The sequence below is a fragment of the Petromyzon marinus genome, chromosome 8 (genome assembly GCF_048934315.1).
Source record: "Petromyzon marinus isolate PM22_M1 ecotype Great Lakes invasive population chromosome 8, UKy_Petmar_22M1.pri1.0, whole genome shotgun sequence".
Lineage (NCBI taxonomy): Eukaryota > Metazoa > Chordata > Hyperoartia > Petromyzontiformes > Petromyzontidae > Petromyzon > Petromyzon marinus.
In genome coordinates, this window is record NC_133674.1 from 5,476,763 (window position 1) to 5,503,871 (window position 27,109).

General features: G+C 47.3%; 2 protein-coding genes across 4 annotated transcripts in view; one reads left to right on the top strand and one right to left on the bottom strand.

Annotated features, from left to right (window-relative positions):
• Positions 1–18,276, top strand: part of LOC116940160 (nodal homolog) — a 29,014-nt gene extending 10,738 nt beyond the window's left edge. Inside the window, exon 4 of the mRNA XM_032949499.2 lies at positions 15,567–18,276. Within this exon, the coding sequence (XP_032805390.2) occupies positions 15,567–15,719 (153 nt within the window). The 3' untranslated portion in view covers positions 15,720–18,276. The remainder of the gene's footprint in view (positions 1–15,566) is intronic.
• Positions 18,277–18,387: 111 nt separating this feature from the next.
• Positions 18,388–27,109, bottom strand: part of LOC116940161 (A disintegrin and metalloproteinase with thrombospondin motifs 3-like) — an 87,054-nt gene continuing 78,332 nt past the window's right edge. Inside the window, exons 20-23 of one of the 3 annotated variants that reach the window (XM_076065552.1) lie at positions 26,375–26,582; positions 25,005–25,137; positions 23,806–23,886; positions 18,388–22,225 (exon numbers count right to left, since the gene is read on the bottom strand). In XM_076065552.1, the coding sequence (XP_075921667.1) occupies positions 21,522–22,225; positions 23,806–23,886; positions 25,005–25,137; positions 26,375–26,582 (1,126 nt within the window). In that variant the 3' untranslated portion in view covers positions 18,388–21,521. Of the gene's footprint in view, positions 23,446–23,482; positions 23,887–25,004; positions 25,138–26,374; positions 26,583–27,109 lie in introns of all 3 variants that reach the window. The other 2 variants (XR_012941243.1, XM_076065553.1) reach the window with 2 other exon arrangements.

A 27,109-nucleotide genomic window follows, 5' to 3' on the forward strand; every position in this document is an offset into this window, starting at 1 on the left:
GAGTTGCAGGGGTGAAGCAGACATGGGGTTACATGTCGATTAACTAATGGTGCTCATTACCATAATATTTTATGCGAATAATTTTACGTGGAGGGACAGATATGAAGGAGGCACATTGTCTGATTATTTTGTAACAGACAGGAGAACTCCTCTCATCCGCAGTAATTTAGAGGACCATATTGCAGATGCTATAATCCCCGGGGTTGTCTGTGATTGTACTCCTATCTGTGGGTACAAAAATGGCAGATAACTGGATTGAGTATTCAAGATTTACCAGGCATGCTCTGGAAAGGCTTGCAGAGCCCCAATGTGATTTCAGAATGGGGTGGTCCTGCACCGACGCCATATTTTGGAAGGAGTTTTAACAGGAATTACATCTCAGCACTTACGTATCTGCTTTATGGACCTGGCCAAGGCCTATGATACCAAGAATAGGACTTTCATGCTCATGATCATTAAATACTTTCACGACGGTGGGCAGGTCGGTGTAAATTTGCGTGGCCGGGAGTTGAAGTAATTCCCTGTTCACTTTTTGTAACAAGGATGTCCTCTGGTTCCTGCATTATTTAACATATTTTTTGACGATGTAGTTCGAGAAGCTTCTCATGGCTGTACCAGATGAATTTTCATCTGGTACGGATACATGGGTGTTATGTATTCTAATAATCTGGTAATTGCTGCCCACTCTTAAGAAGGAGTTGGAGACTCAGCTGTTCAACCTTGAGAATGCCACTAAGAGGTGGCACCTTACCATCAGCCCCACCAAAACTAAGCACCTTTATGGGTATGTTCAGTCAACAAACACTCCACCCCCTCAACTCCCCATTGATGATGGGTCAATTGTGGAGAGAGTGGAGGAGCATAGGTCTCACTTCGACTCAGTTGAAGCTGCCTGGCTTGACACTCTATACGAAGATTCTGGACTTCTTGGCCACAAATATGCCCTCCTTTTTCTATGCTTGAAAACATTTGATGCGATCAAAGGAACATCTGCACAGGTTAAAAACATGCAGGCTAGCCTCCCTTGATTCATCCTGGGTTCAACCAGGCTAAATTTTGTGAGAGCTTCACAGAACCTTGAAAGACCTAGACACATCAACGAGCTCCTCCGGCAAGCGAGTCTACATTGGCATAGGTATGTAGCCCGCATATCGAGCCACCATGTACCCAGGCAGATTTTGTTTGGTTGGATAGAGGTGACTAAACGTATGCAACACGGGCTAGAGAGGATATGAGCGAATGTGTAACAAGAGGATGTTGAGCTGAGTAGATTTGTCAAAACTGGTATCAGCGGTGTCAAGATCGGCCTCTGTGGAGGAGCCTCGTGAAGGACGCTACTGGGCAGTTGCAGCCAGTCGCCCTCCAACGACAACGGAGGGCAGAGGAGTGATACTCACAACAATGAACGGAGCACCAGGTGGCTAAAACGCAGCAAGTGGGCACAGGTGGTGCATCTGCCAATCATCTCAGTCAGTTAACACATCACACTGGAGTCTGTCCCGTGACCTGCTGTCAGTGAGCCTTCAACACTGCATGTGGCCTCAAAATGCACCTAGCCTGGCACATTCACCGTGGTAACGTCAACACCACTTAGTGGTGAATGGCGGCTGTTGTTTGTTGTTTGTGTTTATGAGAGCATGGGTGTATGGGCATGAGCAATGGTGGAATTATGCATGGTTCTGACTGCTTTACCTTCCGAGATACATTTATGCAATCCCCTTTCATAAATACTTTAGGGAATCAGAAATGGGACAATTTTTTTGCCTCCACAATTTATACAGTTATATAAGCCATTCGGTACTCCAGCCCGAGAAGCTTACATAATGTCTTGACTTATGTAGGTGTAATGTGCTATTTATATTCTTACTTATGGCAATATGTTCAGGAGCTAATTGGCAATGTCGAGGTCTAATAGCCACGAGAGGGCATCAGGAGGGGATTTGAGTAGTTTTGCTATTCCTATGTTTAAGGAGTGCAGACTCCAGTGGCTGACTAAACGGTCCATCGTTTGGGTTGCAAGGCTTGACATTCATTTTCCATTTAGGAAGGATATGTACACATCAGCCTGTTGATGTAATGATGCAGTTGACGGTTACGCCACGCGTGTCTTTGAGGAATGTCAATGCCAAGGAGGCATGATGTTTGGGTCTCAAACAAGGTGTTTACTCTGAACGTCTTCGTTGTTGCACTCTGTTTGCCAGCGTTCTTCCGGATCTGGGTGAGATTCTAGGATGGCGACATAATGATCCCGGAGGGGGGATCGGGACTTGAGTCGGCAGTGAGTTACACTGTTGAGTTCTTGTTTGATGGGTAGGTGGATGTCGTTGGCAAGAAAAAGTGTAAACTCCATTGCAGTTTGCATGTCTCTGCGGACATTTGGGTTGCAGCATATTCGTCAGAACAGCGAGGCAGGTGGTCGGTGTTGGTTTCAGTATTCCGGTTGCGATGCGCATCACGTTATTTAGTTGTGAATCAGTTTTTGTTATTTAGTTGTGAATCTGGCAGTTTTTGTGTACGAGCTCCTGGACCAGGCTGGGGCGCAGTGATTCTGCCACTGAGCAGATTAGCGAAAGGGCGGCAGTTCGCAGCACAACAGCTGAGTTGCCCAAGGTCGTTCATAGATCTTTATTATGTGGGGCATGAAGGTTAAGCTTCTGTCCATGACAAGCCCTACGGCACTTTCCTTGGGGTCGGATGGGAGTCACATGCTCCGCTTGGTTTACACGAAGCTGACTTGTAGGCCAGCATGCCTCGAGAAGCCTCCTCTTGCCTATGCGTGGGGGTTACCATCATTTACACTGATACCTTTGTTGCGAGAGTTGTGTTCTTGATTTGACACACGGTGAGAAACTGCTGACTTTTCAAAGTCCCCTCTTTATATATTGATTCTGTCCTCCAGTCGTCTCCCTGTTTCTCCAATGTAGCGACTTGCAATCTGTGCGATGTACGCCATCAACCACCCTGCTCCGCTCATCTCTATGGACTTTAGGTTTTACCCACATTAGGTCTGACCTAGGGGTGTTGACCGGCTGGTGGTGTGCTGCCTGTATGTGGTGTTTCTTCAGCAGGTGGGCTAGTTCCTCCACATTTAGAAGCATGCGTCTATATTATTTATAATAGTTTTTATGCTATAAATGTCAACATGATAAGCCAATTTGTTGTGCTATCAGTTGTGGCCAGGTCGCTTCTGAAAACGAAGTGAATAGCTCAGTGGGCTTTACCTGGTAAAATACAATAGTTTAATTTGAATATTTTTTAGTGATTTTCTTACCTTTCCTATACTTTGCAGTCCTATTGTGTTTGTATTGTTTGTTCTTGTAAAGTTCTGACCCGCCCCTACTAGACATCTGTGAAAAAGAGCTTTATAGAGCATCTGATTCCTCCAGTATGAATGAATATTCTGATTCTGACTCGCATTTAGAATATAGGGCAGTGGCAATGAAAGAGCTGAGGCAGGAACATAGTGTGGTTATTCTGCATGCAGACAAAGGACATGCAGCCATGATTCCGAAACAGAGAGGACAATGATTGCCAATCACTAAACTTCCTTTTGGACATGTAACACAAACACTCAACACATTCATCAATGACACTGTGGCCTTCAAAGGATATGTGTGATAGTTGGTGTTTTTTTGGGAATGGCCCTTCTTCATCACGTGCAAACAAAGGAGCGGCATTGCCAGAAACGTCCCTCTTATCTACTTTGCCTTTAAGGCCACGGTGTTATTTGACGAAATGTGTGGATTAACAAATATATATTGTTTGTGCACCGCTGAAAAGGCGGCAGCCGCAGCATCACCAGATAAAGCCAATTATTTGGTGATGTGGCGTTGACTTGAATATCATGTGAATAGAATGAAATGAATATTCGGATCAAAGCTGCTTTGAAGACATATTTGAGTTACCAGAACCTTAAAAAAACGGAGCATTTCAAAACATTTTTTAAGTATAATTTGATTTGAAAGTCTCTGATCCTAAACATTTCTTCAAAGCCTCTATGAGCCTATTGAAATCATAGGTTGAGGCCCTTGTGCCTTTCAGTCGATCTGAAAGATGCGAGGAGAGACGCAGAAACGTAGATTGAAAGACACACAGAGGCACAAAGACCCACGACACGGAGGCATACTTTTGGTACCAGTGGGCTTGGTCAGGACGCATCATGGCGAGTTGTGATGATGGGCGATACAAATAATTGAGTGGCAGCTACAGAATGGAACGCGCCCAAGAGAATATCCGGCGAGGAGATGAAGTCCTGAGATTTTTATTTAAAGCTTTCGTGACTGCAGTAATTCATATTCTTAGCTCTTTCGGTAAAGTCACGTTGAAGGGAAACAATAAAATAATAATATATATATAAAACAATAAAAATTCTCACGACGTTTCGACCATAACACAAACGGTCGTCATCAGGTGTGTCGGTTCGCATTAATTTATTTATTTTCAAAACGGCGCATATACTTATTTATTTATAAGAACGCCGGCGCCACGCGCAGCGATTTGGCAGTTTATTTAGAAGGACGAGTCCATCTATGTTCTGAAAAGAGGAGGGGGGAGACGAAAAATTAATATATGCTGTCTGAAAGCCACTGTAAGCGTGAACAATCAATTAAGACCTGAAATGGTTAATCAAATCTTTCCAATGATTGCTAAGCCAGAATCCATCTTCTCGGTTGAAATTGTCTCTATGCTTGTATATGTGGATAGCCTCATGAACGAATCTCTCATGGTAGCCAGATGGCTTACAAAGAACCTCTGTCTTGGAAAAGTCAATGTCATGTGAGCCTACTGAATTATAACAATGATCTGCCACGGCCGAGGTGTTGGTCCTACCGTGTTTAAGGTCTGCTTTGTGTTCATGAATGCGGTCCGAGACATGGCGTTTGGTTTCTCCAATGTAACTACTACCACAGAGGCAACTTAGTTTGTAGACACCAGGGTACTGTATGTCCGGAATCACATCTTTTACAGACGGAACCAGATCCCGGCTTTTATGTAATGTGTTGAAACGGACCTGGATCTTGTGTTTATTCAAGATTTTGGAGATCTTTTTTTGTGATCCCCGCAATGTAGGGTAAAGTGATGGTTTTGAAAGGCTCCTCAAGAGGGTCCTTCTTCATGGTTTGAGTGATAGCTTTGCGGATTGTATAGTCGAAGTAACCATTAGCCTTAAGAGCTTGGTGTACGTGCTTGAGTTCACTGCCTATGTGTTCCTGGTCGGATATGCATTGGGCTCTATGATACAGAGTCTTGATGAGAGAATTCTTCTGTGATGGATGGTGGTGCGAATCCGGTTTCAGATAAGCATCCGTATGGGTAGCTTTCCTGTAGACAGAGTGGCTCATTGAACCATCAGGTCTCTTTTTAATTAGGACATCCAAAAAAGGTAGCTTGCCATCTTTTTCGACTTCCATGGTAAATCTGATGGCTCGGTGTATGAAATTGATGTGGTCGAAGAATTGGTCTAGAGCAGGCCGGCCATGTGGCCAGATGACAAAAGTGTCATCCACATACCTCTTCCATAAGGTTGGGCGCAGAGTGGCAGTCTGGATGGCGTCAGTCTCAAATTTCTCCATGAAAATGTTAGCTATAACCGGAGATAGGGGGGAGCCCATTGGAGTGCCCTTAGTTTGTTTGTAGAAAGTTCCATTCCAAGTGAAGTATGTATTGGTTAAACAGTGTCTCACCAGGGGGGGCACCTCATTGTTTAGTCCTTGATGAACCAAATCTTCAATGATTGCGATGGTGTCAGGTACAGGAACCTTGGTGAATAAGGAAACTACATCAAAACTGACAAGCAGGTCGTCTGGGGACAGGGAAATACCCTTGATTGTCGATACCAGGTGAGTAGAATTTTGTACCGCAGAGGTGTTTTTTCCAGTGAAAGGACGCAGGATTTCAGACAAAAAACGAGCCAGTTTGTAGGTGGTGGAGTTGATAGTAGAGACGATGGGACGAAGGGGTGTATCTACTTTATGTATTTTTGGTAAGCCGTATAATCTTGGTGGCCTAGCAGCAGAAGGTTTCAATGAAAACTGTTTAGATTGATCAATTAATGCGGTTGAATCAAAAATTATTGATGCTATGCAATCCGCAAAGCTATCACTCAAACCATGAAGAAGGACCCTCTTGAGGAGCCTTTCAAAACCATCACTTTACCCTACATTGCAGGGATCACAAAAAAGATCTCCAAAATCTTGAATAAACACAAGATCAGGTCCGTTTCAACACATTACATAAAAGCCGTGATCTGGTTCCGTCTGTAAAAGATGTGATTCCGGACATACAGTACCCTGGTGTCTACAAACTAAGTTGCCTCTGTGGTAGTAGTTACATTGGAGAAACCAAACGCCATGTCTCGGACCGCATTCGTGAACACAAAGCAGACCTTAAACACGGTAGGACCAACACCTCGGCCGTGGCAGATCATTGTTATAATTCAGTAGGCTCACATGACATTGACTTTTCCAAGACAGAGGTTCTTTGTAAGCCATCTGGCTACCATGAGAGATTCGTTCATGAGGCTATCCACATATACAAGCATAGAGACAATTTCAACCGAGAAGATGGATTCTGGCTTAGCAATCATTGGAAAGATTTGATTAACCATTTCAGGTCTTAATTGATTGTTCACGCTTACAGTGGCTTTCAGACAGCATACATAAATTTTTCGTCTCCCCCCTCCTCTTTTCAGAACATAGATGGACTCGTCCTTCTAAATAAACTGCCAAATCGCTGCGCGTGGCGCTGACGTTTTAATAAATAAATACACCGTTTTTTAAAAATAAATAAATTAATGCAAACCAACACACCTGATGACGACCGTTTGTGTTATGGTCGAAACGTCGTGAGAATTTTTATTGTTATATATATTATTATTTTATTGTTTCCCTTCAACGTGGTGACTTTACCGAAAGAGCTAAGAATAAGTCCTGAGATGTCTTCATGTGCAGGCGCTAGGTTGGATTGTTGCATCCATGATTGTGAGAGGTGGCGCCGGTGGCGTGGGGGGAGGACTCCATTACTCCGTGGCTTGACCACGGCGTTGGCACTGCTTCTCCAACCTGGGGTCCCGAGTTCGAATCCAATCGTGGATAACACCATATTTACTATCTGAACTGGTCCTACCCCTCCCCTAGGTCGGCTCAGCCTAAACGGTGTACATGGTGCGGTGTGTAAACATCAGCACTGGAGACACCGGGATGCCCGTCATGGTGCCGGACCCACCAGCCCCATCGTGCGCTGCTGAGGACTTCACAGGTGATAAACAAATACACCGCCTTCACATATCTGTCCCTCAACGTAAAAAGAAATAAAAAAACTTTTTTTTTTACTTATCCCATCAGTGGGGCTGGCTGACAGCATTTGCCCCAACAGTCTGTTAAAGGCTACATGTGGGATCTTGATCTTTGTGTGTGTGTGGGGAGTCGCAATGCAGTGCTTGGTGCACTGAACTCCGAAACCTGTAACCCAAGTTCACGTCAAGATCAGTCTTTGGTGCAGTCTGTAAGACAACACTGGGGAGACAAAGGTGGCCGGGTTTGGTGTTGACCACCAACCCCTCAAGTACCATGCAGGCCTTCATAGGTGCTTGCTAACAGCACTTGTGCCCAAAAGTATCTTTAATCCTATGCCAGGGAGCTTTATCTTTGTATGTGAGTGTGTGCGTGTGTGGGGAGCGGTGGTGTAGCGGTTAGCGCGCTGCGCTACGAACTCGGTGACCCGAGTTCGATTCCCGCTTACGGCCAACACCACAGTGACGATTATCTGAACTGGTCCTGGGCCTCCCCTAGGCCGACTCAGCCTCAAATGAGTACCTGGTACGGTGTGTAACAACATCACCACTAGGGAGACAAAAGCGGCCGGGCGTGGTGTTGGCCACCCACCTCCTCGTGCGTCGTGCCGGTCTTCATAGGTGCTCGCTAACAGCACTTGCCCCAACAGTCTGTTAAGGCTATACGGGGACCTTTTATTTTGTGTGTGAGTGTGTGTGAATGAGTGCGGGGGGGGGGGGCGGGGGGGCGGGGGGGCGGGGGGCGTGGGGGCGGGGGGGGCAATAACTAGAAAACAGACAAGTGGACTGATGCAGATACACTCATTCACACGCTAATTAATGCAACATATACAACCATTAACGCACTCACAAAGACAAAGATAGCCTTAAACAGACTGTTGGGCCAAGTGCTCCAAGCCAGCGCCACTGATGGAATGTAAGAAGATTACTTTGTATATGAAGGGACAGACATGTGAAGGAGGAGTATTTTTGTTTATTTACCTACGAAGGCCGACACAGCACACGAGCGGGTGGTGTGCCGACCACCATGACCGGCCGTCTTTGTCTCCCCATTGCTGATGTTTGCACTCCCTACAAGGTACTCATTTAAAGCTAACCTAGGTAAAGTCAACCGAGGTGAGCCCCAGAACCGGTTCAGATAATCACCACCGCTGGTGTTGCACGTGAGTGGGTTTTCGTGCAGTGCGCGAAAACCCATGGTAGATCTGCTGCTGGATGGAGGGCTCTCCAAGTTGCCGCCACCTCTCTCGAACCTGTGATGCAGTAACCCATCCATCGGTTTCATCGATCCATTCCCTTGGTGGACACCCTCCCTGATGCATTGCGATCTTTGGCTGCCACGCCATTTTTTTTATTGACCACCGTCCATCACCCCTTGAAGTGGCTTGTCTTGACCAGGACCACGTACGGACGAGAATTCGTATTTCCCTGTCTCTGTCTTCATCTCTTGCATTTCTATGTCGTCGTGTCTTCACGTGTGTCTGAGGAGATTGAATCTGCCTCGGTTGCCCGCGATAATAAATGTCTCTTTAATTCCCTCAACAAAGAAACTTGCAGCACCCAATATTGCAACATTTGTGGAAAAACGACAAATGTAAACATTTAGGGTAAAATCGTGGATAATCATAGACAATTGAAATCATAGGGTCGCAGATAATAGAATATCCGTGGATGCTAAAGCTCCCTTCGGTAAGGAGATTTGTGGGTAATAGGTTAACGGAGAGGAATAGTTCTTCTATTCTTATCCGTTAAGTAAGTGTATTTTAAGAGGTATATACAGTGTGTGGCTGAGGAAACATCGATTTCACGTACAGAATCGCTAAATATATAGAAAATACATAAATGCAGTACTCCCCATTTTCTACTATGCCAGCTCTATATATATTCCATGTCTCTACCAGCTCTATGTATATTGAAAATCTATATCAGCTCTCTATATATATTGCAGCTCTATGTATAATGTAAATCTATATCAGCTCTCTATATATATTGCAGCTCTATGTACTGTATAATGCAAGCCATATGGTTCAGAAGGACGAGGATGTCCCTGATCTCTGCTGTTCCCACGAAAACTCGATATTTCAAGAGCCGCCATGCATGTGGTGAATACGAGACAGTGGTGCTTAATAAATAAACGTCACAAAACAGTCGCTTAAAGCCGCAGATATTCCAACTCCTTGGTGCTAGGCACAGCAAGCTGTCTGTCGAGATGTCCGTGCCCACGTGCAGCAGGCGCTGCGTGGTCTGGAGCATGCTCCTGGTGGGGTTTCTTCCTCCCATCGAGATTGCCGAGCACGGCCACAATGGTGCTTGCTCTCTCATCGTCCCATCTTGAACGACGCAGGAATGAGCAGGTCGTCCAGATATGATTATGTGACCGCGCCTGTAGGAAGGCGTCCTTTAGGTTTATTGGATGCACGCCGATTGTTCGCCTCGAATGAATTGGAACCCTGGTATTGTAGGACCCGCTTGTCTCGTTGTGGGCGAGTGCTCCACCCCTGGTTATTTGCTGGAGGAGATGGGCGGAAACTGCTGAAAGAGGTGGCTGAGGCCTGAATGACAGGCAAGCAGCCAAATTCCACAACTCTTTTTGCACCCAGGCGTCTGTTGTAGTGGACGAGCGACCCCCAAAAAATACTGGAGAGGCGATGGGTCTGTCCACAATACTGTCAAAGCTGCTGTTTGGTCATCTGGAACAGTCTGCCGACTAAAGTCTGGTCAGCTGTGAGAGTCGATGCTTTCAAGAGCAGACTAAAAACATGTTTTCTCTTCTGCTCCTCAAATATAGTTTAATTTTCTCAGTGCCATCCTCGCTTCTGTCTCAGCCTTTTTGATGAACATGTAAGTACTGTTTGTTGAACTGCTTTCTTGCGCCCGTACGTATGGCGCGCTATAAATCTCGGATTGGTTGATTGAAGATGGATTTGCATCCTCGCACATCCAGCCGCGGCGGGTGCCATACCATTGCTGCTGGGCACACTGGGTCGTGACGCTTGCTGGTGAGGATGATGGTCCTTGGTCAACCTGCCTTCCCATTTTGTCTTCGGGCCGTATATATCGCGGTCTCTAAAGAGTCCTGTGGTTGAACTGCAGCGAAGTGCGACTTGGAGCATGATTATGTCTTCCGATCCCTCGAAGCAGATATCTTCAGACGTTTTGGCACTTTATTACAAAACAGCAGCTGCTGAAAGAGCAGTGCATTGACAGCTCAAGCTGGCGAGCTTGGAGTCCTGCCATCTGATGTGTTTCCCACGACTCGCCGCATCCACCATGTGTCTGGTGATGAGAGTCGTATGGACACCACATTCGTCCCAGATGACTATGTATGTATGTGTAATGAGTGACTTCCGAGACATGTCATGTAGAGGGCTTCTTCTTATTTACTTCTCACACTGGGCACAACACAGGCCGATATATATACACGTCTCCTCAACTGGGCACAACACTGGGCAATAATATATGTCTCTACTTAGCTACACACAGCCGACCTCCTTCACAGTCCCATAGCCTACATTCAACCACACAGCTGGCTGACTAGCGTGACGATGACGGCGCTGGGAGCCGTGCAGAAGATCTTCCATGTGGCCGGACGACGGAGAGAGATGACGGTGAGCAGCGACGCAGTCAGGACCCGGGACCCCACCGTAACAACCCCGAACCTTGGGTCCGCTCCACCTTGTATCCCTCCAGGCGCGGCCGGGGTCCGCCTCTGGCCACGCCCCTTCCAGAACCTTCCAGCAAGTTCCTGGAGCTTCCCGACTAACCCCCCCTTTAACTTTAACCCAGATACGCCCCCACCCCCTTCTGATTAGTTGTTACATCACCTTGCCCATACCCGTGATTACCCTTCCCAGGCCAGCAGGTGTCACCCTGTCATTACATCACTCCCCCTTCATATAAAAGACAGCCGTCCCGGCTAATATTAACAACAGTTTTCCAGGTAAGGCAGATAAGGTCCGCAATAAAACGAATTAACAACAGCAATCTTGTCTAATAAGGCAGAACAACCCGCAAAATAAAGAAGATAAGGCAAGAGGCGAAGGAGGGTGAGCAGGAAGGCAAGAGAGGAGAGAAAAAAAATTATCCACAAGACATGCGAAAGCGATACCAACCCCCTCTCCTACACACACACGCACACACAGGGACATTCCTATGATTGGAATCTATAACATTTAGACCGAGTTCTCGATGCTGACCCGTCCGCGGGAACAATCTTCGCCTTCTGCGCAGGGGATGTGGGCTTCACCGGGAGACCCGGAGAAGTCGGTTCCATCTCTGGCTTCACAGGTGCTGTTGGCCCCTGCCGCAGCAGGCGACTCGTCGCGTTCGGCGAGACTTCGAGATCCGTCAAACTTCAAGGGCTTGGAAGCTGTGGGCGGCGCATGCCCTCCGTTCGCATTTTCCCCGGCTTGTCGGACACAACAGACACCGGCCGTTGACAGTTTGGAGATGAGGTGTCAGCTCGAGGAGGAACAAATGGCTTCAATCGCGATGGATGGACAAACCATCAGCGACGGCCTACCTGCGCACGTACGCACAGCAGCCGCCTGACCTCAACCACGTCCACGGGGAAATGCCATGGCAAATGTAACTTAGGGGATGTACCCACTGGCACTTGCGGGAAATGCAACCACGTCTTGTCACCTATGGACCAATGCAGTGCGTGGCCACGCTTCCTCGCATTCTGTTCATTAGCCGGAACATTAGTTCCAGGTTTATCAAACTCAGATGACAGACCGGGAGCATGCGTTGCCTTCAGTTAAGAAACTGCCGTCTTGATAGTCACAATTTTATTGGCGAAGAATCTCACAAGTACTGTGCAGAGACCTGGTTGACGAGTTGATGGGTGGTTTGAGTGCATCAGACCTTTCATGACGCTCCATCGAGCACGGGGGTCGGGAGTCGACTCATTGTTGCACAAAGCATAGAACAATCTGCGAGACTTAATAATTAGTCGGTTGGCAGATCAGCAAACGGCTCTGAGTGGACAGTCTCAAAACTTGCTTTCTTCCAAAGATGCTCCAGCCTCCTCTGCATCTACTTCGCAGAGATCGCTTCCGGTGACAGCCAGCTACTGTGTGCTTTCCCGAATTTACTTGTGCTGGTTCGGTTGGACATGAATTCATCAAGAACAGCAGTGATGCCATTTTCCAATTGAGCTGCAAATTAATCAACCGTCGATGCAGGACTTAGACGCACCAATGATGACCAGATCTTCTCACGGAAAGCATTGTAGTTCAGTCGTTTCCAGCCTCTGTACTGTATGATGTCGTTGTGACGGGTGGGCGAATAATCGATCATGCCACGTTGCACATCACGAGTACTGTAATCTGAAATATCCACGTATTCGAAAACGTGGGCTACGGTTACGGCAGATGTGAAAATGTGATCCGGTATATTTCTTGAGCGACATGCGGGGTTAAACTGTGACTGTCGATAATTTCGGCGAGATTGCTGTTGATTTTACCACAAGAACTGGTCGGTTCCAAGACAGTTCAGGTCACCGCAGATGACGTAGCGAGAGCCAAGTGACCCACAGTTTAGAAGACCAGAAAGCTCGGAAAATAATTCCGACAGTGGTGAAGACAGCCGTCGATAGATGACAGCGATCACAAGCCCCCGCATGCTGTTCGTTAGTTTCACAAGCAGCAGCTTGAAAAAATGTGATTGTTCATGAGTCACTAATGACTTTCATGCAGATGTCTACATGATGAATCAATGCGACCCCACCGCTGTGCGGGCTGCCTGTGCCAGGCTTTCTGCGACGGTGCTGATGTACAATAGCGTGTCTGTTAGGTTTCGTTAATGGCCAATATGTCGAGTCCACAATCATCGATCAAATTGTGGATCAGCACCGTCTTGTGACGATGGAGCGTGCGCTGACAAATCCAAAGTTGAAGAACCCTCGTCTGGGATTTGGCTCGATACCCGACATCAGCAGCAGTATGGTGATGAAGGCGCTCTTCCACGATCATGCAGATTTAGGGCGGAAGAACTGACCAGATCTGCCACACAAACATGCGCAAGGCACTGCAACAAGCGATGAACGAGGTCGGGTAGGGGTCAGCATTTCCACAGCAGATCGTAGCACAGCGCGGTGTGAAATTCGAGCAGTTTGAACCGGAAAGTCGGCCAGTGAGGACTCCCTTCTGCACGTTGGATGCTCGTCCGCGTCTGATAGGGAGTTCTCACTGCCGTATCGGCGACGTTTGGGTAAGGTAGAATTGGTTTGTCGATCCAAGCCAAGAGAAGATCCTGGTAATAGCCCCACATTCTCCAGGGAAGAGGGGAAGCATTGCTCGACCAGATCACTCGGCTCGCTCAGCCGAAGTCACGCGAGAGCAGGGCCCGGTCGCATGCAGCCGGGCAGCAGCAGCGGAAGCAGAAGTTACAGCGTCTCGCCAGCGCAAGGTGTTGTTGCTGTTGCAGTTGCTGTTGTTGCAGTTGCTGCTGTTGTATCTTCCTCTGGTATTGATATTGTTGCTGCTGTTGCTGCTGATGTTGTTGTTGTTGTTGTTGTGTATTATTGGAATACTTTGATCGAGACCTTTGATTAATGCATTTGATCAAGAACTTTGATCAAATGCCTTTGAACCAAGCAAGACCTTTGAATCAAGGCTGCCCCGTGGAGGGTGGGATCGTCGAGCGGAGGAGGCTGGAGTTAGCGTGCTTGCACACACAAGTGTGCCAGCGCCGTGCCGTTGGTTGCATTCCGAGGAGTCCACGTGTCGGCCTTCTGGGTGCAGAGCCCGAAGCACGTGCAGAAGTAGGGTCTTCTTCGGGCTCCGGCCACACTCACCGCGAGATTGTGGCAAGTGCAGGTACCAGGCGGCGATGGTTACGTGCAGCCCCAGCGCTTGGCAGGTCGACACATGCCGTACGAGCACGTACTCCCGTGGACTTTACACAACAGCGCATTAAGCACCCTAAAGTACAGGTGGTGTATCTGGCAGTCATCTCAGTCAGTGGACCCATGGCATCTGGGTCTGTCCCGTAATCTCCTGCCGGTGAGCCTTACGATTCTGAACACTGCACGTGACCCCAAGGTGTACAAGCAGGGTGGTGATGTCACCTCCACTTAGTGATGAATGACGGTTGTTGTTTTGTATTTTGAATATCTATACCAGCTGTATTTATATTATATGTCTAGTTGTCGACTTTATAGCTTTCCCCCCCTGGGTTAGAAGAGCAAGGCAAGATTATGTAGTTATGCCGTACTCCCTCTATACAACCTCCTACATGGAGAGTTGTTATTTATCATGAGAATTCACGGTGGACTGCAAAGAAACATCCAACATGTGTACAAAATTTGCCCATTTGTTGTTGACAATTACAAACACACCTTATAGACATTTTCAGTACAAACATCCCCAAATACAGCGGTGCAAAATGTTGGGGAAAGTGCTTTTAGCAAGCATCTATTTAGTGTGACTAACACAGCCCCTGGATGCCTCTGTCTTTCCCGGTGCTGAGGCTTCCATACCGCACCAGGTTCCTATTTTAGGATGTTTTGGCCTTAGGGAGAACCATAGTTTCACTTCACTACAAACCTGGCAACCTGGATTCAATTCCCTAGTCACTGACAGCACAAATTTCTGGTTGCAAATGACACCATTGATGAACCCAGGTCGTTTGGCTGATGTTGAAATGCTTTTCTCACTGCGCCACTGGTAAACGTAGGCTTGGCAAACAGCATACTGCAATAATACAACACAGTACTTGTGCGCGGAATGATTTACATGTGTGCAATGGATCTAGTGTACAGTTGACTAATTCACGAGCCCAGATAAAATATTTAACTTGTCATTAGCACACGAAGTGGGAACACTTTGTTGCTTTTTGTAGAAATTCATCTTCTAAGCCAAAAGTACCATTCTTGCATGGAATGGAATTCATTATTTGGTGATGCTGTGTTGGCAGTGGTGCAATGAATGTATGTGCTATGAAGGGCTATTTCCCTAAACGTCACCTATTATATATATTTACGTTTAAGGCGGTGTTATTGACGAATACGTTGAGTTTTTTTCCATTATTGCATGGAGCCACCTGCTCGGCGTTAGTTACTCCATGTGCTTCAAATAGTCAGATTCAACGATAATAATCATCACAACTCGCTCGCCCGGAACGAGGCCCTCGCGGCTGACTCCCACGTGCCGCGTGAATACGTCGTGCCCGGGCCGACAGCTGTGCCACCTTTGGGTGGCCACCAAAGGCGACGGGCCGTTTCCTGCCAGTTTCCCCTCCCTAAGCGTCCCCAACGTTGCTTGTGTTGTAGAGCTTGCTGAGGTTCTTCAAGCCCGACAAGGTGCCACCGCCGTGCTGCATTCCCACGCGCCTGAGCTCGCTGAGCATCCTCTACCACGAGGAGAACACCGTACGGGTCATGCACCACCGCGACATGGTGGTGGAGGAGTGCGGGTGCCACTGACGGCGGGGGGGGGGGGCGCGTCCGCGTGTGGGAACCTTTGTCCCACGGAGGATGTCACGGAGGAGGTCGGGAGCACGGTGTTGTGTTGTTCGCGTTTGCATCGCGCTCCAGCTCGCGTTTCTGTTCGCTCGGCCACGCTATCCTCGCGGTCACTTCCCCCTGGGGTTTTCATCTTTCCATTTTGTTTTTATTCGAGTACGGCAAACCCTTGCCCATCGCGGGGGCGGGGGGGGGGGCGGGGGGTTACGTTGTTGAAAATAGCTGCAGTCGGCAAGTCCGCTATCTGCAAACGCAAAGGCAAATCTGAGGATTGGTTCAGCGTTCATAAGACGAATCCTCTTGTTTGATGTTCACCTACATCAGGGGTCGGCAACCAAAATAACAAGAAGAGGAATGGCCACAATGCACTGCGTGGTGAATACGAGACGGTGGCCCTTAACAAATAGCATCACGAAGCAGTCCTTAAAGAGCCGACCCCTTGCCCTACATCAACCCAAACACAACACAGGAAGTAGTTTGAACGTAAACTCTAATTGTTTTCTTCTCCTGTTCAATATAACCTCACGGTAAATGTATAAGGATGAGAACAATCCACGTAGTGTATGCTAATGCTGCGCACATATCCGTGAGCAGTATTGTGTACACTACAGGAAGAAAAATTGTACGGCCGGACCTCGCGGCCTCCTGACTGGAGGCTGGAAACACCGCATGGCCCGGGACCCGCGATATGCCGCTTGGGAGACGGAGACAAGAGGGGCGCCGCGTTTGTTCATACGCGGCAGCATCGCCGCCAGCAATGCAGTTACGATGCGGGCAGGAATCTCGCGGTCAACCGCGGATTGGCCGAGCCACAGGGGGCGAACTTCCACCTCAATGAATTTAGCGCGAAACCACGATAGGTCAACCTGCGAGAGGAGGAAGCGTTTGCTGTACATATCGTGTAATTCGATTAGCAGTCATTTGGGAATTTTATAGGATCAAAAATATATTTGCGTGTGTGTGTATATATTACGTCTTTACAAAAAAACTTATCATACTCACAAACTCAATAGAAATGTATATTTTATATAGTGTACTTTATAACTTGTCAAAAAATGCATTTATGTAGTGCAAGCGTTACATTTAAAATGATCCGCACGTGGGCCTTCCGCCTGTATGTCATGTTGCAGTGTATTTAAAACTGTTGTTCGACATACTATTTCTTGCACAGCTGTCCTATGTGAGCAACTCACTACACGAATTGTGCACGCGCTATTAATCTGAATGATTTATTTTAAGGCTGACATACAGCACCTGTTATCCATGGTAATGTGTGGAACACGGAGAGTGGACTGGCAGATTATCCGCAGTTTATTCCTCTTGTCCGTGGAGTAAGAACGTGTCTAACCCGCGGATAATCGGATTAAATTGCAGCATCAACTCCTCTTATCCGCGATAACGCCGGTCGTGTTTCAGTGGCTGTGGAGGGGTTGGTCTGTACGTGACTTCAAAGATGTCTCGTGTGCCTGTGCTTATGTCACTGTCTCCGTCTTTGTACAGCACCTTTCACTGTCCCTATCACCATGTGTGTTACAGTTCCTGCGTTTTCATGTGTATCTCTTTGTCTCTCTATCCCTCCGTTTCTGTCTTCATGTCTGTTTATCTCCAACTGTGTCTCCGCGGTTTCCTGAATGTCTACGTCTCTGTGTCTTTCAGTGTCTGTGTCACCTCTCTCGGTATCCGTGTCTTTGTTTCTCAATGTCTCTATGGATCTCTGTTTTTTGTGTGCATCTTTGTGTCTTGTGTTTCCTCGTCTGTGTCTCCTTGTCTCTCTTCGTATCTCATTGTTTTGTGTGTTTGTATCTCCATGTCTTTCTTTGCCTCTGTGTGTGTGTCTCTCTCTGTCTCCATACGTGTATCTCCATGTATCTGTGAGTGTACTCGTGTCTGTGTGTTGTCTCATGCAGTGTGTTCAAAGCAAGTGGCTGCCTGTGCACTTTGATCGCAGCAAATAAAGATAACTAAAAATAATACAAAATCATGGATTATACAATGCATTATCTGCGAAAATATGGTGGATAATAGGATGCCATTCTGCAGACTCATGGGAAGTCACGGATAATAGGAAGAATAGGGCTGCGGGTAATAGGAGTCTAGGATAAAAGGAGTTCTGTAATATATGAATTTATAATCGTGGAGCAGTAGCAATTGTCTGCACATGGCTTCTCAAACAAACTAGAGCACCACCACGTGATGTCCTTCACAAATGTTTATTCTTTGTGTAGATAAATTTTAATATACCGTATGTATGTTTAAATGTGATTTTACGAGTATGACTTTTTAAAAACGCGTCTTTTTTATGTTTGAAATGTTGCAATACATTCGGTACGTTTGTATGTAAATATAACTATTTCCGATGGAAATTCTACCTTGGTCCTGTTAATAGAGTTCTATTACATTTTATAGGATATTTGTGTCTGCGCACCTCGCATTTACTGTCGTTTGTCCTCGATTGTCATCAAGTGTGTCATTTGTAAAATGTTTATTTGAAATAAACACACGATGAAAGAGCCTCACATGCAAGAACCTACTTGAGAAATGTTCTTTGAGTTGTGTGAACAACCGTGCATGCTTCACCGTCACGTTTTCCAGCGATCACGGACACACGTGGAGGATAGGGAACGCACGCTAGGGCAACATACAATTTTATTACTCGTTTCATGCTTCTGAAAGCTGGTCGTTTGTGAACAGTGGGACAATACCTCCTAGCATACGATGCTATTCACAGATTTTTGTTAGTTTCATGCCACCGCTACCGCATCTTGGCTCGTGGCGAGACCAACCCCACTGGCGAACGCGTTGAGGAGTGCAGAACGTTACCCCACGGGGCTTCCGAGATCAAGCCACTCGTTTTGTCCGCTGCAGGTTTTTTTTTCCGAGCCAACGCTAAAAGGTTATTTTATGAGCCCCCCGCCGCCGCCGCCGCCGTTATTGGATGGGACGGAGTTCGAGGGCGAGAACGGGCACCCCCCCCCCCCCCCGCGAGCAGAGACGCCACGTTTCATCGTCTCGTTACTGGCCGGAGACACGGGAGTAAACCGGGTGCCCCACCCTGCATTTATATAGCGTTAATACGATCCAACAATGGACAAACTAAGCATGGTGTATAGGGGATACATATACGTTATACGATTTAGTACAAACATAAAAAAGCATGTTGAAGTTCATATTTGAATCTAGTATTCCACGCAATTCTTAAATCCTGTAACCAACCTTGGTGTGCCCTTGCCAATGAACATGTTAAAAGTATTATATTGCCACTTGAAATTATTACTAAACACCAATAAACAACTTAATTCTCTAGATTAAAATATAATGTCTGTTTTTATAAAATAACAGACATTTCTCCCATGTTAATCTGAAGTCAAACACAATGAATATTACAGTCATGACCAGAGAACTCTGTATATGAGTGGCACAGGGTCAATCAAGCACATGACCTTGGTTAATCTGCAGTGACCTGGGTCTTACTGTTTGAGGTATATTGCATTATCTCTAAATACAAGTTTATAAAGTTAATAATAAACATAAACAGCAAATTATGAATACCATCCAAGTGCTTTAACCTGCACACTTGAGCTCTATCGTACGGAATAAACTGTTTTGTTTAAAGTTGCTTAAATAAATACTGCTGCAGTCACACAAGTGTGTACACGTGTGCGTGTTATTGCATGTGGGTGCGTTCAATCAGTCGACGTCCCTTCACACCTGCAGCCCGTGGGGCACTCGCAATATAGACATCACACCTATCTAAAGTCAAGCCCTTTTGAGAGTTATCATAGTTCTCTTTAAACACTGTGTTTTATAGCAAATACTTAACATTTACAATATTTACAATAGACGTTGTTTTGTTTACACTTGGAAGATATTCATTCAAATTGACCTTCGTTTTGATTTCTCTCGATTCTTTTTAAGATATATTTTCTTTCAATCACCTCTCTTGAAAATAAATTTGACGTAACACTGTGCACGCAGAGAACTTCATGGCTCTGGGACATCGCGACTGACGGGTGGGTTTAATGTCGCGCAGTCGACCGTCTGCGCACATAGGTTAACCCTCGGGGTCAGCGCGAGCGGTGACCCCTATCAAACCAAACCCTAGTCGGTCACCCTTAAACAGCCACACATATCAGGGTTTTTAGCAACTACACAAACTCGTGGTTTCGTGTGTGCGCATGCCTCGCTAACGCATGCCAGTATTTGGAGGTCAGGTGAAATTTTAAAACCTTTGAGTTAAGGTTTTAAGTAGTATTGCTGGGACTCCCATGTTGATATTTACATTAAGCAGCCATACGTACGGCATGCCCTACTTGCACCGTTTATGAAAGAGCTGCCGGTCTGAATCGGATGCATCTGGGTAGCGTAGAGGCTAAGTGGTTGGTGATTGATATCCTGTGGAATTCAAAATTTATCCTGAGCAGAAATATACGTGACTGAATAATTTACCGTGTCAGCACTTGAGCCGTAATGCAAGCACGAATAAGAACGATGGCACCTTGGCAACATTAGTTGACGTTTGTCAACGGCGTTTCAGTAGGAGTGAAATAACTAACAGAACGCTACGCACGGTTTATAAAATCTCTCGTGAAAAAGTAGGATTTTCTTACTGCCGAGTCAATTCCCTTGACTCCAGTTGTCAGGTTACTATTTTAAACACAACTAGACGTGCGTAAAAACGCAAAAAAAGTTAAAAAGACAAATTCAATAGCCGCTCATAAAACATGAGGTTGTCGGTGTTTGTAATTGTTATGCATTTTTTTTTTTACCAGATACCACAGTAAATTCTGGAACGTAAACCAACATAATAGTACACTATCTAAGTTGGACGTTATTTCCTTTAATATGTTTCTATATTACAAAACGAAACTAGAAGAACAAAAACGCATCTGCTTTTTCTGACACGGATCAAACTAGCCTCACCACTAAGGAGGCAACGAAGTCTTTGGAGTGAAACGGCGAATTAGAATTGTAAGCACGAGTACTGGGCCAGAGCACAGCCCATGTTGTTTGTTAATAAGCTAGTCGTAGTAATAATAATAATAATATCGTTTAATAGCGTGCTTTGGTCTTCTTCTCGACCGAAGCACACATTTAAGTAAAACACTTTTTTGTTGCGAATGTTCTTGGCCAGCCGTTCCACACAACCTGGGCGCAGGTGACCCCGAGTGCCGGAGCGGCTCAGCGGCGTCGTCATCGTCGTCATCACCGCCTCGACAATCGCTGGCACTCCCTAACGCTGCATGGCCCCGCGCGCCGCTACTCGCCCAGCTGAGATGATACGTGACGTTCTCCGAGAGAAGCAAGACTTCGCGTCTTGCCTAGCACCGTAGAGAAAGGTGGCCACAGCACCTAATAACTATCTAAGATCCGCAGTGTCCAGTCAGATAACTGACCGCCTGTCAACCCTTCATTGCTGATGTTAATCAAACTCTTAAAATAAAAATGTTAACAAATCGAAACTTTGTCGTTGCAAAAGTTTTCTCCGCTGTGTTAAGTCTACAACAGCCGAGCAGTTAAGTGCTGTGTGAGATCAAACACGTTGTCAGTTCTACGCTTCACACCTGGATAACTTTAGGTAACCACACCACACTCACAAGGACTGAGGCAATCACTAGGCGAGAGAATATTATCCGTTCATCGTCCGACGTTGTTTGTTACCGTGTTAAACATTACGGTTGCCTGTTAAAATAACTGCCATTACAGTGGGTTTCTGGAGTGTGCAAAGTTTCTGCAGAAGGTCTTACCAATAAAACAATCTTCTGATCATCTCATCAGCAGTGTTCCAGATTCCTCCTCGTGTACCTCGTCATCCTCTGAAGACAAGTCGTCAAACGCGTTGGATTTCACAACATCCGAGGAGGCCGCCTCGCCAGCCCTCCTGGCGAACTTGTGAAATACGAGCGGGTCCCGTGCGGCCTCGCCAGCTTGTGGCTGCCGGTCCTCCCCACGCACCCCAACGGGGGGCTCCTCGCGCCTCCCCCCGCGAGCCTCGCCGCTCTCTGCCGAGGCCCGGCGCCCCCAGGGCCGCCCGTCGCCGACTTCCCTCTTCCTTCCTTCGTCGTCGTCGTCGTCGCCGCCGTCGCCGTCGCCGTCGCCGTCGCCGCCGTCGCCGCCGACGACAGAAAAAGCCACCGCCCTCCGCGCTGCCGCCGAACCGACGATCTCAAAGTGGGGCGGCTCCAGGCGGGCAGTGGGCGCGACGTCGGGCCGCGCCGGCCACTCCGTGGGCATCGCCGACGCGGCGACGGCGGCGACGGCGGTGGCGGCGGTGGCGTGGGCATCGTCGGCGACGCCGACCCGGCCGGCTTCCGCGAGGGCGTAAGCGTCGGAGGAAGGCGGCGCGAGCGTTCCCGCGGCCCGCCTGTTGCACGACTCGCAGCAGAGCTTGTTGTAGCCGGGGATGGGGCAGTAACGCACCAGCACCTCCATCTGACAGAAGATGGACTTGTCGCCCAAGCAAGGCTCCTCTGCGCACCAGACCCAATGCAAAGGTTCGGGCGTCGTAGTTTTTTGTTGTTTGGTCACGGCCGCGCGTAATTCTTAGCTTTTTGTTGTTGTTGTTGTTGTTGCGAATTAAGTGGCAGCAAAGTAAAGCGAAAAAAATGGAAACATGCATAACTACGCGGCGTGAAAGTTGGCAAAACAGCGGAAGCCCAAAGCCAGAAGAAACTTAAATACATTCGATTAGCTAATATTTGTATTGCCGGGTATGTACGATGAATGACTGCCAGAACCTCATTCATCAGTGCGCCACACTGCGGGCACGCAACGCAACATGGCACATGAACGAGTCTTGGCCAAATCTCGTCTCTTGCCAAAGCCGCTTGAAAGCCACAAGTAAAGTTCAATTCAAGCAGAAAGATTTCTCACTCGGGTGCTTAAATTTGTTTGCCAAAAGCCAAAGCTGGAAAAAAAACAAAACTGATTTACAGCCACATGCTAAGATTTCTGAAGAACAAAAACACAACGCGTCCACCAATAACACTGGGGGCTTTAAAGGGAAAATGTATAATAGGTGACGTTTTGACCAATGGCCCTTCTTTATAGCACATGGAGAGGTCAGAGAGATAGAGTGAATAAGAGTTGAAGGCTTTACCATACACCACGGGGAAATGATAAGAAATCAATAAATAAAACATGTTTCCCGATTCAGAGTTTTAAAATTGGCAGACACACCCTTCAATAATATTAAAGTGTGTGAATGCATCAACTCATTTGTAATGAAAGAAGCGTTATAAAATATTGCTGGCACTTTGCATTATGGGTAACCGTGTTTCAGTGTGGTATCTTAATGAAGAGAGGCTCAAATTGTCTACTCAGTGACTCATACCTGGGCCTGCCTTATCATTCCAATTATATAAAATCCATACTCAAGAAATGTTTTACATATTCTGCTTGCAAGGTTCAGATTTTATAACCTTTCTTGAAAGCCTTTTTAATCCTGAGTAGAAAAGAGCTCTTCAATAAGACACCACACTTCAGCATCGTTACCTTTTATGCAATGTGCCAACAACATTTAATAATTTTAATACTAATTAGTTTCATATTCTTGGTTCTTTCGGTAAAGTCACGTGAGAATTTTATTGTTTTATATTTTTATTATTTTGTTTCCCTTCTACGTGACTTTACCGAAAGAACCAAGACTATGAATCCCTGCAGTCATAAAAGCTTTAAATAAATAAATACACTAATTAATTTATGCATAAATAGGTAACTTCATATGCCAATTTAAAACTCTTCATCAAAAAACATATTTTAAAATGTGATTATTATCAGGGCTGCATGATATATAGCACAGTCTCAAATTATTATTCACTCGATATCTTCGTGCTATGAAGCAGAGCTACTGCCTGAAACGTCGCCTCATATATGTTTCTATTTAAGGCAGCGTTATCGATAAATCTGTTGAGTTTGTTTTTCCTCATGAATTGCGCCGGTGCACTGCTGCGAAAACAGCATCTCCAAAATCATTTGTAAAATTCAGAAAGCGGAACCGAGTCATGAATTTGCTTCGATGTCACGTGCAGGCCTATGCTCTGGGTCATACTTGAGGAGCGTTTTGTCATGGCAGGCTCCAGGTCGGGCCGGGCGAGCCAGTTTACCCGAAGGTGAACATGATCACTTGGATCTGCGGGTGTGAATAACAGACACGGATCTCCGATTGACTCTATCACACAACCTATCATTCTTGCCATTACCCGATCACTCCTATGACTTACCGCTATCATAGCTGCCCTAATCGTCACAACCGAACATCATCAGCACGTATTCCGCGATCTAGCACCAGCATCGCAGCCACCGTCGGAGTCTTCACTGCAGGTGTGCGGATGCAGGAATGGTTGTACAATCATTGTCGCGTCTTGCGATGGGCGATATTTCCATTCGGAGCTCTCATAGTGAGAAGTACACAACAATGTTTGCAGCGAACGACTCTGGAAGTTGACTTTGGGACTGACTCGGAAAGTCACTTCCTATTGACCTGTTTTTACATGGTAGGGGTTTTAGACCTCATAAATTTCCTGAAGACAAAGTTTGTCACAGTTGAAACAAACAAACAAACATTTTCAATTCTCAATGCTGGAGCAAACCAAATGATAGGAAAAACAAATAAGTTATTTTGTGTGCAGTCATTCGTGAACGAGTTGAGGCCATTAACTCAGTAAACCTGAGATCCTAGGTTAGTCACGGAGAAGGGCCATTTCCCGAAATGCCGCCCATTTCATACATTTCCTTCTAAGACAACGTGCAGTGTTATTGACGAACATGTTGGGGTTTGAGTTTAAATCACGGGGTGACCGAGACCTGGATTCGCACGCGGGTTTTAAACGATTCAACTAAACAATTTTTTTTTATTTTACCAGGAAAGGCCCGCTGAGCTGTATAGTTCTTAATCAGAAGCGACCTGACTACAGATGATAGCACAATCAAGTGGCTTGTCATCACGTGGACATTCATAGCAGTGATAGACTCTAGACGCATTATTTGTAAATGTAGAGGGAAAAACCGGAGGACCCGGAGAAAAATCCAAGCGACCACGGGGAGAGAGACACCGCAAACTCCAAATATTCAGCAGGCGTCAAGGGCCGGGATCCGACTCACGACCTCCAGCATCCCAGGCGAGGTGGTCAACATCTCACCACCATTTTCAGCTGCGGAAACTCAACGCTCAGCACACGGCCATCGTGAACCCCCTCCCGATGGACCCCCGTGCGTCCTAACCCGCCATCGGCGGCGCGTGGCTCTTACCGACGCAGGGCGCCATGGTGCACTTCTGCGCGTCGTCGGGCTGCTCGCCGTCGCACGCGACGTCGCCGTCCTCCTCTGGCGCGCGGCACAGCACCTGCCGTTGCTGCACGCCCTCCCCGCACGTGGCCGAGCACTGCGGGGCAGAAGGGGGTAGTGGGAAGGGGGGGGGGGGGCGACACGGCTTCGTCTCTCGCACGACCCCATGCACGTCAGGCGATTTGCCATCGGCAGACGTTCGCGCGCGCTCGTCCGAAACGCGGTATGCCCTCTTACGCGTCCGTGTGTTTTGCTTTACGATCGCTTGTAGATTTGATGCCGGGCCAGAGCAGGCCTGACACACACACACACACTGGCGATTTTTGACTAATTCACTCACAATTAAGATGTGACTTGGTATCCTCACCTCTGCTTTGTGGACACTGCTCCCGATCGTTACTCGGACGCCCTCGTTCGTTTCCTAATGTTGAGTCGAGCTTGTTGTACGTTATCGGTTTCTTCTCCGCTCCATTTAAAATTCCCCACTGTATTCTGGGTTCTTTAATGACGGTAAAAAAAAAAAATTGATTTGAAAAAAATAACAACGGATTTCACTTGATATCATCCAATAAAACTTTCAGGCAGTGCGCCACATGTTACCGCTTTGTGGGACAGATGCAAAGCTGGGCGAAGAAGCTTGCCTCGAGCGAAGCAATCTACATCGCGGTGTCTCGCCTGCAGAGATCCACCCACGAGGTGCGAACGTGCCCTGTCGAGACGGGTCTGGCGCGTGCCGCTGCGATAGCTGTGATCTAGAGATGAATTCAGCTGCACCACAGCCACAGTGTGCATCTCATGCTGTGGCTGCAACTAGTCACGTGCCACCTCAAGCAACGATCATAGAATTACTGATTTATATATATACATAATTGCGCCTCATGTTTCACTGTTTATATTCTGCTTTTAACTCGAGACATTGATCCTTGGTTCGTATTATTATTGTTATTATGCTTGTTTACCCACGAAAGCCTTCATGAATCTCACCGAGGCTCCACTCTTTTTTCAGGAGGGTCCTGTGAAGGTATTATTTTTACAGTAGGGGGGCGATGTTGCTTCGTGGAATCTCAATTGAGTAATTTTCAGGTCAAATTCTCAGCTTTGGGATGTTTGGCCAATACCAGTGAATATGTATGGTGTTTAGCTACGGGAGGAAACCAGAGAACCCGGAGGAGAGCAACGCAGATCACGAGGAGACCATACAAGATTGGCGCCTCCGAGTCAGGAATCGAACCCAGGCCATTCTTGCTGTGAGGCACAAGCGGTTGACACGACTGCACCACACTATCGCTGTGGTGGACGGGATGGGTCCTTTGTGCAGTATTTGAGTAGCGGACCTCAGACCAGGCTCCCGTTCTCCAGCTCCCCGGGCAGGGGATGCGGTTGCACGGACGTCGCAAGTCCGGCTTGGCCCCGGGGCAGTACTTGTGGTGAATCGAGCGGTTCGTGTTGTCGCTGAGGGCCTGGATGCAGCGCACCGTACGGCTCTGGAAGCCCTGGGCACCGCAGGGCTTGGTGCAGGCCTCCCATTGCTCCACCACCCAGCTGCACGCTCACACACAGCCCGATTAGCCTCGCATACAGCTGTTCATTCTCTCGCGTGCCTGGAGAGTACAGTACACAGGTAGGTGATCATGGCATTGGTGGTGGTGGAATACTCTCGAGCAGTGTTCTTCATTGCAAGGCCCACGGGCCACTGGCAGCCCCTGGTGGCCTTTGGTGCGGCCACTGACAATACACACCACGTGACAACACCCCCGCAGGCGGTGTGGTCGCCCTCGCACTGATATCTTATTGGCAAAAGTGGCCCCCCTCTGACAATTATCGGAGAACACTGCACCATACGTTCATATACACTGGCATAAAACATTTAAAGCTACCAAAAGGTCATTTCTGGGAGGCTCAAATGGGACTCGAGCTAGTAGCACCGATCTCCATTAGCCACGCCTACCTTTATATAACCCCGCCCACTCGACCACTAGCCCCGTCCAGCCACTAGCCCCGCCCAGGCAGCCACTAGCCCCGTCCAGCCACTAGCCACGCCCAGTCAGCCGCTAGTCCCCGTCCAGCCA